The sequence below is a fragment of the Mobula hypostoma genome, chromosome 3, assembly GCF_963921235.1.
Source record: "Mobula hypostoma chromosome 3, sMobHyp1.1, whole genome shotgun sequence".
NCBI lineage: Eukaryota > Metazoa > Chordata > Chondrichthyes > Myliobatiformes > Myliobatidae > Mobula > Mobula hypostoma.
Window position 1 is genome coordinate 53,333,245 of NC_086099.1, and position 15,379 is coordinate 53,348,623.

At 40.5% G+C, this 15,379-nt stretch overlaps 1 protein-coding gene across 5 annotated transcripts in view; it reads left to right on the plus strand.

The window, feature by feature from the left end:
- mtus1b (microtubule associated tumor suppressor 1b) overlaps positions 1 to 15,379 on the plus strand; it is a 166,078-nt gene that overhangs the window by 82,303 nt on the left and 68,396 nt on the right. The window contains exon 1 of one of the 5 annotated variants that reach the window (XM_063043039.1): positions 10,800 to 11,136. The exons of the other annotated variants lie outside the window; for them this stretch is intronic. Within the exon in view, the coding sequence (XP_062899109.1) occupies positions 11,016 to 11,136 (121 nt within the window). The 5' untranslated portion in view covers positions 10,800 to 11,015. Of the gene's footprint in view, positions 1 to 10,799; positions 11,137 to 15,379 lie in introns of those variants that run through there. 5 annotated transcript variants of the gene reach the window in all.

The window sequence follows — 15,379 nt, forward strand, 5'->3', positions numbered from 1 at the left end:
ACAAATTATGGTGCCATATATAACCCTGAGATTCATTTTTCTTGCTTTCATTCAGCTGACTTGATGGGCTGAATGGCTTAATTCAGCTCCTATGTCTTAATGGTATAAATGCAAGGAACACTATAGAATCAATGAAAGACCCCATGCGACAGGACAAGAAAGCAACAAACGTGCAAAAGCCAACAAACTCTGCAAATACAAAAAGTAATAATGAATCCGAATCAGGTTTATTATCACTGGCATGTGACATAAAATTTGTTAACTGAGCAGCAGCAGGTCAATGCAATACATAGTATAGAAAACAAAACAGTAAATGAATGAGTAAATCTTATTCAGTATACATTATACAGTATATGTATATTGAATAGATTAAAAATCATGCAAAAAAACCAGATTCTATATATTTTGTTAAAAAGTAAGGTAGTGTCCAAGGATTCATTGCCCATATAGGAATCGGATGGCAGAGGGGAAGAAACTGTTCCTGAATCGCTGAGTGTGTGCCTTCAGGCTTCTGTACCTCCTACCTGATGGTAACAGTGAGAAAGGGCATGCCCTGGGTGCTGGAAGTCCTTAATAATGGACACTGCCTTTCTGAGACACTGCTCTTTGAAGATGCCTACAAAGTATCCGGGACTAGTACCCAAGATGGAGCTGACTAGATTTACCACCTTTTTTTGGTCCTATGCAGTAGTCGCCCCCACCCCTCCACCCTCCATACCAGACAGTGATGCAGCCTGTCAGAATGCTCTCCACAGTACATCTATAGAAGTTTTTGAGTGACATACCAAATCTCTTCAAATTCCTAATAAAGTATACCTCCTGTCTTGCCTTCATTATAACTGCATCAATATGTTGGGACCAGATTAGATCCATAGATCTTGACATACAGGAACTTGAAACTGCTCACTCTTTCCACTTCTGATCCCTCTGAGGATTGGTATGTGTTCCTTCGTCTTACCCTTTCTGAAGTCCACAGTCAGCTCTTTCGTCTTACTGACGTTGAGTACCAGGTTGATGCTGTGGCGCCACTCCATTAGTTGGCATATCTCACTCCTTTACGCCTTGTCACCACCTGAGATTCTACCAACAATGGTTGTAACATCAGCAAATGTGGAGATGGTATTTGAGCTATGCCTAGCCACGGTCAGGTGTATATAGAATAGAGCAGTGGGCTAAGTACACACCCCTGAGGCGCACAAATGTTGATTGTCAGTGAGGAGGATATGTTACCAGCAATCTGCATAGATTGTGGTCTTTCAGTTAGGAAGTCGAGGATCCAATTGCAGAGGGAGGTACAGAGGCCCATGTTCTGTAACTTCTCAATCAGGATTGTGGGAATGATGGTATTAAGTGCTGAGCTATAGTCGATGAACAGCATCCTGACATGGGTGTTTGTGTTGTCCAGGTGGTCTAAAGTCATGTGAAGAGCCATTGAGATTGTATCTGCTGTGGACCTATTGTGGCGATAGGTAAATTGCAATGGGTCCAGGTCCTTGCTGAGGCAGGAGTTCAGTCGAGGCATGACCAACCTCTCCAAATTAGTGATTAAGCAATAAATAAAACTAGTGATTAAGCAATAAATATCAAGAACATGAGCTGGAGTCCTTGAAAATTTGTCCATAGGCTGTGAGAATAGTTGAGTGTTGGATGAGTTAAGTTATCCCTTGTTCAAGACCCTGATTGTTGAAGGGTAATAACTGTTCCTGAACTTGGTGGTGTGGGACCTGAGAACTACTTTCCTGATTGGAGCAGCAAGAAGAGAGCATGGCCCATATGGTGAGGGTCCTTAATGGTTGCAGCTTTCCTGTGACAGTGCTCCATGTAGATAAATTCTGTTCATGATGGATGAGTGAAAACTATCATTGAGTTTATTGGCTCATAACTAGTAAATTTGTATTTAGAAATGCATAAAACTGAAATATGTAAAGGTTGTGATAACTATAAGAAGGCTATCATAATGTAAAAATGTTTTCAAAAGTGCTGGAACTTGATAGATAGCAAATGAGAATTAAGGGCTACTGGGCTTTTGTTCCTTGGACAAGATCCAGTGTTTAGTCATTTACAATTACTAGTGATGCCAGAACAGGGTGGATGACTGTCATTCTTCAATTTAAGGTTGGGTTGCTTAAATGATTAACCACCCTTGTGTATGCAAATTTGAAACATTTAACTCGGTGTCAGCAGGCTTCAATGCTTATTTGCCAGGTGTGGTCACATTTCATTTCAGAGATTGAAATTTAGTTGCTTTGGTTGCTATTTAAATTAATGTGGCTACCCCCAAAAGTTTCCAATTTGTTAATGGAAATGGTATTTTAAATTCTTAGTCTCAGATATCATTTTCATGAGGGAAACTTACTAGGGAGAAAAGATGATGTATATTCTGTAGTTATTTACTCCTCATCCATATTGGGGGGGAAAAAAATGAACCAATATATGGTTACCAGATATCATTGGACTGCATCTACAGTATTAAAAGGTAAGAAGTTGAAAATTTAATTGAGGTGTTTTGTCTTTCAGTCAGTTGCTTTTTAGATCATTGTACAGCTGGTGCATAGCAAGTCAGATTTTCTAAATGTTCTATTTTCTGTACTGTCACTCACTGAATGAATAGTTTACATACAAGTTCACACAGACTAGATCAGTTAGCTTAAACATTGGCAAATGAGTTGTGATCACAGCCTTAAGTTGTTGATTTGTATTGTATCTATAAATAGTCTAGAACGTTTGTGTTATGTATATGTTTTAGATTAATTATGGTTGAGTTGTGAAACTGCATTCTGTGACATAAACTGCAACATCTGTCATTGTCAAACAAATTTACAATTTGGGTGATTTTACAATATGTAAAGAATTCAAAGTATAGTTGTTGGATTCTGCATGACATCCTAGTGATTCTAATTTTTGAAGAAATGGTAGGGAAAGAAAAAGCCCTCAAGTGTATTCAAATTTTTTTGAATATGACAGTTAAATTCCCTTTAAGAAAAATATCATAGAGTTTGTATTTTTGAGAATTGTTAACCACAGTATCAAGTGGTAATAGTATCCATTGCCATGGTTAAAGTTATTTAATACGTTTCTGATAAATTCTGTTTCATGGTTGATATTTGTACCTGTGTAAAAAAAATTAGCTTGTTTGGTGCACATGGAAATGAAGAAATTTGTAGATGCTGGAAACAAAAATAAACACAAAATACTGAGAATAGGTCTTAGCAGCCTTGGTCACATTAGTACGAAGAGAAGCAAAGTTAGAGATGTAATTAAAACTGACTTATTTTACCAACTTGGACCGAATGTTTCAGTCATTTTGCTGCTGTTATGCTGTGGTGTTCCTGCTTAACTCACCCCTGGTTTGCAGTATAGTTCGCAGGTTGTTCTCTGCATTGCAATTTAATGCACACTAAGCTGAATATGTTTCATAACCTTTTGGGGTTTTGGTTACAATGCAGAATGTTTGTTCAGCCTTTGAATAGGGGTGGGGAGGAGGCAGAATCCTGACCAACTGGGGCAGATTCCAATGAATGCTTTTTCTCATTGAGCTGTTATCCCCCAAACTTAATGATGTGGGCTGATGGGTGGGGCACCTTCCATTTTATTTTCAGATCCCAAAATTGATGTAGGCTTTTCAACTAAACATGCTAGAAATGAAAGCAATGCTAGTACAGCCTTGGGTCAAGCATCATCTGTGGTCAGACCAAGAGTTAATGTATTACATTGAAGATCCTTCATTAAAACTGGGGAAAATGGAAAAACAAGCTTGTTTAATGTTGTGAATGTGCGGATGGAACCAAGGCAATGTCTAATAGGATTGCTTGGGGGTGAGCTGTAAATTAAATGGATCTGGTCAGTGGGTTAATAAGGGCAGTGGAAAAACACAATGGAAGAAATAAAATGGAAACTAGGCAGAACATGTCCAACAGGTCAGGCTGTCCCAATAAAAAGAACAAAGTTATCCAATGTCACAATGAGCCTTATTTGTTTTGATGAAGAGCAAGCAACTTCTCCCAAATTGTAGAATTGCTGATCCTGTGCTTGTGTTGGGCCTCACTAGAGTAGTACATCATGCCACACTTCAGTGTGATGGCGAATTAAAAATTAGTAGCAACAATTTGATGGAGATGGTAACAAGGAATATAAAGACTGAAATCATATACCAAAAAATTGTCAGATTTAAAGAAAAATGAAGTAATTCACTTTGCAAGAGAAGGACATGGCAGATAACTGTTTTGAAGAAACTAACAAATGATTCTTGTACATAAGCTGGTAGTATTGTGCACTTTAAAATGTGAAAGCTTATTAAATGCATTAGGATATGACAGTAAGCATAATAGACCAAATACTTAAAACATAAACCTATCATTCTCCTCGTATGTCCCATTTAGTGCATTAGTCTTAAGTTGCATAGGAAAAGAGTACTTGCAGTGCCAGGGGTGTAGGTCTTCTGTCAACTCATAGAATCATGGCCAAACAGCCACTTTGATATTAAAGTTCATGATCCAAATTTATTTGGTCTGCCAGAGCTTTCAGTACCAGTGTACGCTTGAAGCAATTGTATTTGTTAATTCCAGCAATCAGTTTTTGATTCCATTGTTCTTGTAATGTGTAGTTGGAAATGTATGCTATTGGCTTCAAAATATGTTATAATATTTGTATATTTTATATTTTATTTTATAATATATATATATATAAATAATATATTATATTTTTTTAATAATGTTTGCTCTTCAACATTAATACTTCAGTGTTGAATGAAATTAAAATTCCAGGTTTGGAATCTGGTTTTTGAGCTGTCCTTTTTTTAATGAGTATTAGCAAAGCAAGCTTGAGCTAATCATTGAATTTTATTCTGATTCCTTTGCATATCACGTGTAAAGTAAAACGTACAGTGGATGTCATTTGCAATAACTATCGAAACAACCTAAGGATGTACTGAGAGGAGCTTGCAAGCCCACACTCAATTGGCCTTCCAGCTCTGCACTGAATCATTCAGTAATTAATGTTTTCTAGTGCTGTGAATCCAGTTATTTGTGTGTTTACCTGACTGGCCTTATCTAGCACCTTTAAATGAGCCGAATCAAAAACTTGTTGGCTACACCATCCTCTTTGACAAATATGGTCCTGTTTCTCAGAGGTTCAGCTCTGATATCACTGCCTTGTTTGTTTCTATCTTCAACCTTCCCAGGCTCTGCAACTCTTAGATCTCTGCTGTCAATTCTGGATGCATGTACACCATTGAATGTCCTCCTTGCCATATCTTTGGCAACTGTAAAACTGTATGCATTTTCTCCAGATTCTGGTGAGGTAATATTTGTGTATGGTAGAAACTAGGTCAGGTGCAGCAATCTTTGCCAGAGCAGAACATAATCCTGGAGCCCATTTGCAGATCAACCCTATTGAGATTTGAAGGTTTGTTTGCCCCACGGGACTAATAACCTGTTAGTGGACTTGTCTGTTGGAATTGCTTGTAAGGAAGTAAGTTTAGTAACTTGGTTGTACCAACAAAGGAGGCAGGGCAGAAGGTGGAAGTGCTTGGTCTGTAGTTAACCACTGAGCAATATAGTACTTTTTTGGGACTATATGAAAGTACATAACTGGTAAGACAAATTTTTGTCAACATGCTTGGTACTCAGTCACCCTTCATTTGAATCATGTCTAAACTGAACAGAGTTATATCTATCTAGATATTACCAAATGCCAAAAGAGAAGCTGCTTAGCTTTGATAATAGAATTCCCAAGTAATTGTCAAAGCAGCCCTGTTTTCCCCATGACATCAAAGGTTGATCATCGGGTAATTTGTACAGTAAACCTTTTGTCACATTTGGAAAAATAGCAGCAACTCCATCCCAATTGTTTGAATAGTGTTTGTTATAATTCATGCAGACAGATGTGAAAACATTCACAATGAACCTTTTGTAAGGATTCCAGTTTCTTGTTGAAATGAAGAAAAATCACATTCAATCACCCTAGCATTATGGTATGCTTAAACTTCATAAACCAAATGAATAGTTATTTGCATTTCCACCATCTTGACACAAAATTGAACTCTTATTCTTTTGCACAGCATGTTAAGTGATGATGTTCCAATTAAAGATTAGGTTTGCATCTTTTGTTAACAGTTATTGCTTAAAGGGGGGAAGCTATTATTGGAGAACAAATTTTTGAAACATGGAATTATTAATAAATGACTTTAGTGAAGCTTGATGCTCAATGCTGAATAATCTCATAAATTTTAGTGCTACACTAAGTGTTTAACTGCAAACTTATGGGTCAAGACCACATTTTGAGGATTAATTGCTTGTCAGTAAGTAAATTTCGTTAGACTTGAGAACAAAATAAGCATTTCCATGTACCAATCCTATTTCTGAGGCTCAGTCATGCTTTCCAAGTTGTTGCAACTAGATGGTGACACACTCAGAAGTTCACATGGATTTCATTTTCATTCCCACAATACATCTCAAGATAAAGGACTCCAGAAGTTTTAATTTCATTGTTTTGGGATCTGGCTGATAAGATGAGCATTAATTGCACTTAATTGCTTTTGAAAGTGGTGCTGAGCTGATTTGAGTTGGTGCGATCCTTCTAGTGAATCTGGCTTCACTGAGAGAATTTCTGGATTTAGAGCTAGCGATACATTGTCAAGTCAGAATGGTGTACAGCTTGAAGAGGACCCTTTGGATGGTACGCCCTTTAAGCCCTTGTCCTTGATGGTAAGGGTCGTGAAGTGATACGGGACAAGTTTTTTTAAAAAGCATCTTTTAGATTGCTGATTTTGGATATAGCAGTGAATGTTTTCATGGACCTCAAAGTATTTGATACTGTCCATCGTGGTAGGATAGTCCAAAAGATTGTCGCATGAGATGTATGTTCAGTTGGTAAGTTGGCTACTAAATTAGCTTGGCCATGGCCAACAGAAGGATGGTGGTGGAAAGGTGGTTTCTCTGACTAGCATGTTTCCCCATTCTCAAAAAGTTGAGTGGGAGTGCAGGATCGTCAGGGTCAAGGCAGAAGTGTTGGCCTGTGGTATTTAAAACCAAGCCATAAAGCTTGTATCCCACTTGTGGTGTGCCCTGACACAAGTATACAAATTGCTGCTCCACTAGGGGACATGTTTGTTATGGCAGTTATCTGTTGTATTAGGAGGGGAATGTGTGCTTTATTTGTCTTTAATAGTGGCATTTGCTTATTGCCTTTGGACAATTGAACAAATTTGAGTGTTTCCAAAGGGATTTGGGCAGTAATGCAGAATGATTTAGGTTCAGTGTCTGCTGAATGAAGTCAAGTTTTCTTAATCCGGTGTGATCAAAGTGGACTTCATTATGGCTATCAAATGCGGCTTTCAATCCTTGTTTATTTTGTTTGATATTTCTCTGGATGCGACAGCGGCCTAACTGAATTTAGTGAGGGCTGAATACTGGGGCAAAATGGTAGCATAGTAGTTGGTGTAACACTGTATAGTACCAGTGACCAGTATTCAATTCCTGCCGCTGTCTGTAAGGAGTTTGTATGTTCTCCCTGTCACCACGTGGGTTTCTTCCGAGTACTCCTGTTTCCTTCCACAGTCCGAAGACATACCAGTTGGTTGGCTCGTTGGTCATTGTAAATTGTCCCATGATTAGGCTCCAGTTAAATTGGAGTTGCTGGGTGGCACAGCTGGAGGGCCTATTCCACGTTACAGTGCAATAAATAAATGTAATTGTGCAAATGAGTACTGTTTCTTGAGCTGTTGGATTTATAGTATATGCTTTTTGTTATTGCAATGCAACCAGAAGTTTATTTTTAAATTATCACAGATTTATAATCTTATTCAGCAAAATTGGTTTGAGAATGGAATATCATTGGAGTTCTTAAACTTTTGTTCTGCATATTTATTGATTCTTGTGAAGTACTTAAAGCACAAACTTCAGCTGCATTAACCATCTTTTGAAACTCAAGTAACATAGCTGTGCAATCCTTGTTAAATGCTACTCATTGAAATTGATTTTGTATTTAAGATTTTCTATGAGTGATTTCAGATTTCTAATTTAGAACCTTTCGGAGGTTATTACTTCCAGGAATAAGTGTGAAATCATTATTTGCTCGGATACCCCAGTAAGTAATGATAAAGCCCTGGAATTTATGCTTTTCTAATGTTACATTGATTTTATCATGATATTGAAAAAGGAATAACCAAGATTTACAATCCTGTTGCTGGTGACAACCAATTCATAAGATGTAGCAGCAGAAGTAGAATTGGGCAATTCAGATCACTGAGTTTGCTCTGCAATTCCTGTGGCACATGGAATGGATTTAATTATAAGTCAATTCTAAGTGTCAGTTTTTAGAGATACATCATGGTACAGACCCTTCTGTGGCCCAGCAAGCTGCAGCACCCAGGAACCAACCCACTTATTTAACCCTTGCCTAATCACAGCACTATCTACAATGACCAATTAAACTACTAACCCTACATTTTTGGGAGGAAATCGGAGCACCCTGAGGAAACCCATGCATTCATGGCGAGGATGCTGAATGTGAACTTTGTCCTCAGCTTTAACAGCATTGTTCCTTGCTACAAAACAGCATTGAAGTCGAGCAATAGTTTTATGCTTCAGATAAGAACACAAACTGAGCTTTTAAGAGGCTCTTAGGACAACACTTCATGTGTATGTAGAAAATAGCTTGGCAGCAAATGCAAAGTAATTTAGAGGACTCTTCAGTAAGGAAGAGTTCTGTACTGTTTTCAGTAACCTGTTGATCCTTTGCCCTAGAATGAAGCTATGCTGTAATTAAGCTGATGCAACTTTTTATTTTAAAAAAAATTGCCAAAAATGCTGTGATTGGTCAGCTGCAACTGCTGTTGTCTGCTGCCTTTTGGGTGTTGCTGGTAGAGCTGCAGTGAGGGATAACTGGGTTTCTTAAAGCAAAAACCTGCACTTTGGGTGTCATGTAGTGTAGCACTTAGCATGATGCCATTATAACTCAGGATGTTCCGGAGCTCAATTGAGGTGCCGTCTGTTATAAGTTCCTGTATGTCCTCCCTGTGGAATGTGTGGGTTTTCTCCCAGTTTCCTCCCACAGTTCAAAGACCTGCGAGGTAAGGTTAATTGGTCATTGTAAATTGTCCTGTGGTTAGGTTAGGGTTAATTGAGGTTGTTTTGGTTGCTGGGGCTGCTGTGGCCAGAATGGCCTACTCAGCACTGTACTGCTTAATAAATAAAAAATTTTAACATCTAAAATGGTGTTCCTTATGAAACATGTTCATGGCTCCCAGTGTGCCAAAGTTACCAGTTTGCCTGCAATATGGTCTGCTGAATTGGCTGGAATTTTCCCACATTGTGCAAGCATTTCTTCCAATGGCTCAACAATACCTTGATTTTCATTGTAATAAGTGTACTGCTGTCTAATTCAATGCATGTGCATATTGATGTAATTGAACTTGAATAACACATTTGTCGTTCCCGTCCAAGAGTAGTCCAATTTCAAAGTCTGCTCATGACACTGCTTAATATACTGCTTGTTCCGCAGAACCAGAAGTTCAGAAGCATCATTGTAGTTTTTCTCAACGGTTTTAATAAATTTGCGTTGGTAGTTACTTCCACTGTGCATGATTAATGCCAAAGGTCAGCAAGTTCATTTATTCCTTTGTTCTCTTCCAGTGACTTATGAAAGGAAATTGACGATATTAACTTTCCTAAACTACTGGGAATGCTTCATCCTGCAAAATAAGATTTTAGTTTGCTTCATGCAGGGACTCCAATGAAATTAAGTGTTCTTGTCTATTTAAATATATTCTGATTTTTCACAAAGATATAATGTGTTAGAAATCAGATTTGGCTGATTGCATGGAAATAAAAGACAAGGCTGCCATTTACTGTGATCACTAATTGAACATAGTGTTTAGGGCTGACCACTTTGGATGGTGTTACATGCCAGATGACACGAGGTGGGAGACTTTCTACTTTTTAAAGGACTTTAGCTAGGTGGGTTGTTTAGCAGTGTGCTTAATTCACAGTTGCTGTTACTGGCACTAAAATTCCACTTTATTTAATTACCCTAATTAAATCTCCAGCTGTTAAGCAATTCAAGTTTCTGTAGATGAATCGTCCGGATTCCTGTCCGCTAGTTCGCAATCACTTTGCTACCACCCAAGCAAAGTGAGTAAAATTCTGTCTTCAAAATACTTAAACATGTTCTAAACTGCTAGTTATTCTTTTGGTAGAATTAACTAATGTAATTGTTCCAAAATTTTATGCTAAACTTACTGATCGCACATAGCTATTCTACCTATGGTGAATTGAAGCATATAGACAACATTAATTCTATTAATTCTTGGCATTTAGCATGATATAATAAGGTACTTTGTGCTCTTGTTGAATTTGATGTGCTTGTACGATTAGGGCCAAACACTAAACAATGTGAAGTATCCAAAAATAACACTTCTAGAACATTCCTGTAAATTGTAACTTTCCATGTCTTAATCTGAGACAGGGCGTGGGACTAAACCTCAGCAGATTTGCAGCAGGAAACCTGTTTACAGAACAATAAGCTTAGTAAGGCACCAGAATTCCTTTGAGGGATGTAAGCTTTTTTATAAAAAGAATAATCCAAAGCTTTGAATTCATCTTTTAAAGTCACTTTTGGCTGAGCCATTTGGTTAAGTATGATATTTTAATGTGAAGTTAAATCTTTGTTTCAAACCTGTCATTAGAAATTGCATTTTGCCTAGTGATAGTCCCCACCCCCACGGTGTTTGTTATGACAGATTAACCATGAAATAACGTTTCATTTAGGGGCAGGCTTTTGATTCAGTGGCTAGGTTTGCTGGCTGCTTAATCTTTGACTGTGACACCAAAGGAAATCTCTGCCAAATGAATATAGCTCCTTTGAATGCATCTCAGATTTGAACGACGCGTTGTTATTGTTGAATTCTAATTTCTTCTGAAGCTAATGAAATAGCATGTTTTGTGTGGTGATGAGACGGATATTGTGACTGCAGATGGGCATGATTTCTTTCTTCGATTTCCCATTATTTGGATGAAATGTTCTGGAGTTCAAGAATATCCTTAACCAAAGTCCGTGTCCAACTGACAGTGAAAGGGTTGCTCCAAAACCTTCAGTTTCTGTCAGCATACAGGAAGAACACCATTGTTTTTCAGAGAGGTTTGTGATGCATTGAGATGGAAGTTAAATACTTGATTAGAAATAGTGAATGTTTACATATTTTATGCATAAATGTATCTATATAGAACCTTTCATTTTAAGATTTTTATTGTATGGGATATTTTGAAATACTTGGAAGAACTTTAAAAAGAAGCTCGGCATTGTTATTAAGCAATTTATACAGGATGAAATTGACTTAAATTGCATCACTGTCCAGAATACAGAAGTGCATTTAAAATTATAAGTAAATAATTATTTTTGGAAAAGGACTAATGTTTATGAGAAGTAATACTTCAGCTGTTTGAGCAAAAATATTACGTTGTGAGTAACACATTTTAAGTTTGGTTAATGTAACTTGCAGCTATGGTGTACCAGTTCAGGTGAGCTCAGTACTGTGGGAGTCATCTTGTTACCAGTTTGTCAATTGCTTCATTTTAATGCATTAAGGTGAACTTCCCCAGACACCATTACTCGAAGCCTTTATAATTACAAGTAAAAGTACTCAAAGGTTTTGGCACCAGATTTTGTTTGTCTTCGAATCGGAAGACAGACTTTCAGTGCAGAGCAGATTGAAATTAAGCTTCAGTCCTAGTGGGCCATTCAAACATTAATATTGAGTAACACACATAAAAGTTGCTGGTGAACGCAGCAGGCCAGGCAGCATCTGTAGGAAGAGGTGCAGTCGACGTTTCAGGCCGAGACCCTTCGTCAGGACCAACTGAAGGAAGAGTGAGTAAGGGATTTGAAAGTTGGAGGGGGAGATCCAAAATGATAGGAGAAGACAGAAGGGGGAGGGATAGAGCCGAGAGCTGGACAGGTGATAGGCAAAAGGGATACGAGAGGATCATGGGACAGGAGGTCCGGGAAGAAAGACAAGGGGGGGGGGACCCAGAGGATGGGCAAGGGGTATATTCAGAGGGACAGAGGGAGAAAAAGGAGTGAGAGAAAGAATGTGTGTATAAAAATAAGTAACAGATGGGGTACAAGGGGGAGGTGGGGCATTAGCAGAAGTTAGAGAAGTCGATGTTCATGCCATCAGGTTGGAGGCTACCCAGACGGAATATAAGGTGGTGTCCCTCCAACCTGAGTGTGGCTTCATCTTTACAGTAGAGGAGGCCGTGGATAGACATGTCAGAATGGGATGTGGAATTAAAATGTGTGGCCACTGGGAGATCCTGCTTTCTCTGGCGGACAGAGCATAGGTGTTCAGCAAAGCGGTCTCCCAGTCTGCGTCGAGTCTCGCCAATATATAAAAGGCCACATCGGGAGCACCGGATGCAGTATATCACCTCAGCCGACTCACAGGTGAAGTGCTGCCTCACCTGGAAGGACTATTTGGGGCCCTGAATGGTGGTAAGGGAGGAAGTGTAAGGGCATGTGTAGCACTTGTTCCGCTTACACGGATAAGTGCCAGGAGGGAGATCAGTGGGGAGGGATGGGGGGGACGAATGGACAAGGGAGTTGCGTAGGGAGCGATCCCTGCGGAATGCAGGGGTGGGGGAAGGGAAAGATGTGCTTAGTGGTGGGATCCAGTTGGAGGTGGCGGAAGTTACGGAGAATAATATGTTGGACCCGGAGGCTGGTGGGGTGGTAGGTGAGGACCAGGGGAACCCTATTCCTAGTGGGGTGGCGGGAGGATGAAGAGCAGATGTACGTGAAATGGGGGAGATGCGTTTAAGAGCAGAGTTGATAGTGGAGGAAGGGAAGCCCCTTTCTTTTAAAAAAAAAAGGAAGACATCTCCCTCGTCCTAGAATGAAAAGTCTCATCCTGAGAGCAGATGCGGCGGAGTTGGAGGAATTGCGAGAAGGGGATGGCGTTTTTGCAAGAGACAGGGTGAGAAGAGGAATAGTCCAGATAGCTGTGAGAGTCAGTAGGCTTATAGTAGACATCAGTGGATAAGCTGTCTCCAGAGACAGAAAGATCTAGAAAGGGGAGGGAGGTGTCGGAAATGGACCAGGTAAACTTGAGGGCAGGGTGAAAGTTGGAGGCAAAGTTAATAAAGTCAACGAGTTCTGCATGCGTGCAGGAAGCAGCGCCAATGCAGTTGTCGATGTAGCAAAGGAAAAGTGGGGGACAGATACCAGAATAGGCACGGAACATAGATTCCACAAAGCCAATAAAAAGGCAGACATAGCTAGGACCCATACAGGTGCCCATAGCTACACCTTTAGTTTGGAGTAAGTGGGGGGAGCCAAAGGAGAAATTATTAAGAGTAAGGACTAATTCTGCTAGACAGAGCAGAGTGGTGGTAGAGGGGAACTGATTAGGTCTGGAATCCAAAAAGAAGTGTAGAGCTTTGAGACCTTCCTGATGGGGGATGGAAGTATATAGGGACTGGACATCCATGGTGAAAATAAAGCGGTGGGGGCCAGGGAACTTAAAATCATCGAAAAGTTTAAGAGTGTGAGAAGTGTCACGAACATAGGTCGGAAGGGATTGAACAAGGGGGGATAAAACCGTGTCGAGGTATGCAGAAACGAGTTCGGTGGGGCAGGAGCAAGCTGAGACAATAGGTCTGCCAGGACAGGCAGGTTTGTGGATCTTGGGTAGGAGGTAGAAACGGAAAGTGCGAGGTGTGGGAACTATAAGGTTGGTAGCAGTGGATGGGAGATCCCCTGAGCGGATAAAGTCGGTGATGGTGTGTGAGACAATGGCCTGGTGCTCCTTCACTATCAACTCTGCTCTTAAACGCATCTCCCCCATTTCACGTACATCTGCTCTCACTCCATCCTCCCGCCACCCCACTAGGAATAGGGTTCCCCTGGTCCTCGCCTACCACCCCACCAGCCTCCGGGTCCAACATATTATTCTCCGTAACTTCCGCCACCTCCAACGGGATCCCACCACTAAGCACATCTTTCCCTCCCCCCCCCCCTGCATTCCGCAGGGATCGGCCCTACGCAACTCCCTTGTCCATTCGTTCCCCCCATCCCTCCCCACTGATCTCCCTCCTGGCACTTATCCGTGTAAGTGGAACAAGTGCTACACATGCCCTTACACTTCCTCCCTTACCACCATTCAGGGCCCCAAACAGTCCTTCCAGGTGAGGCAGCATTTCATCTGTGCGTCAGCTGAGGTGATATACTGCGTCCGGTGCTCCTGATGTGGCCTTTTATATATTGGCGAGACCCGACGCAGACTGGGAGACCGCTTTGCTGAACACCTACGCTCTGTCCGCCAGAGAAAGCAGGATCTCCCAGTGGCCACACATTTTAATTCCACATCCTATTCCCATTCTGACATGTCTATCCACGGCCTCCTCTACTGTAAAGATGAAGCCACACTCAGGTTGGAGGAACAACACCTTATATTCCGTCTGGATTGCCTCCAACCTGATGGCATGAACATCGACTTCTCTGACTTCTGCTAATGCCCTACCTCCCCCTCGTACCCCATCTGTTACTTATTTTTATACACACATTCTTTCTCTCTCTCCTTTTTCTCCCTCTGTCCCTCTGAATATACCCCTTGCCCATCCTCTGGGTCCCCCCCCCCGTCTTTCTTCCCAGACCTCCTGTCCCATGATCCTCTCATATCCCTTTTGCCTATCACCTGTCCAGCTCTCGACTCTATCCCTCCCCCTCCTGTCTTTTCCTATCATTTTGGATCTCCCCCTCCCCCTCCCCCTCCAACTTTCAAATCCCTTACTCACTCTTCCTTCAGTTAGTCCTGACGAAGGGTCTCGGCCTGAAACGTTGACTGCCCCTCTTCCTAGAGATGCTGCCTGGCCTGCTGCGTTCACCAGCAACTTTTATGTGTTGCTTGAATTTCCAGCATCTGCAGAGTTCCTGTTGTTTGCATTAATATTGAGTAGTCACTTTTTTAAGTTCACTTCATGTTAGTGCTGAAGCTTGCAATTTCTTTTACAGTAGTTTTGCCATTGAACAAAAACTAGCCTTTTTCATATGATATAATTGCACATCCTTCTGAAACTTTACCACCCACCTACCAAACTTTTAGTAGGAAAGAACTGCCTAAGCTGGTTACAATTGAGCAGCTTTGCTCAATTATATGTAGTACAGATGCAGGAGATGTAGAAATGCTGCTAATGGTGAACTGAGGGAACATCTGGGGGTGGTTGGGTGTGGAAGAAGCAGTGTTCAATCTTCATACTTCATCGGGACTGGGTTGATTCGGAATAAAAGGTTAGTAATTTGATTCATCTTTTATTACAAGAATTACCCTGTAAAATAAATGTATTTAAACTTGAACCAGTTCATCTGTTCTGTAGCACCAGTGTGG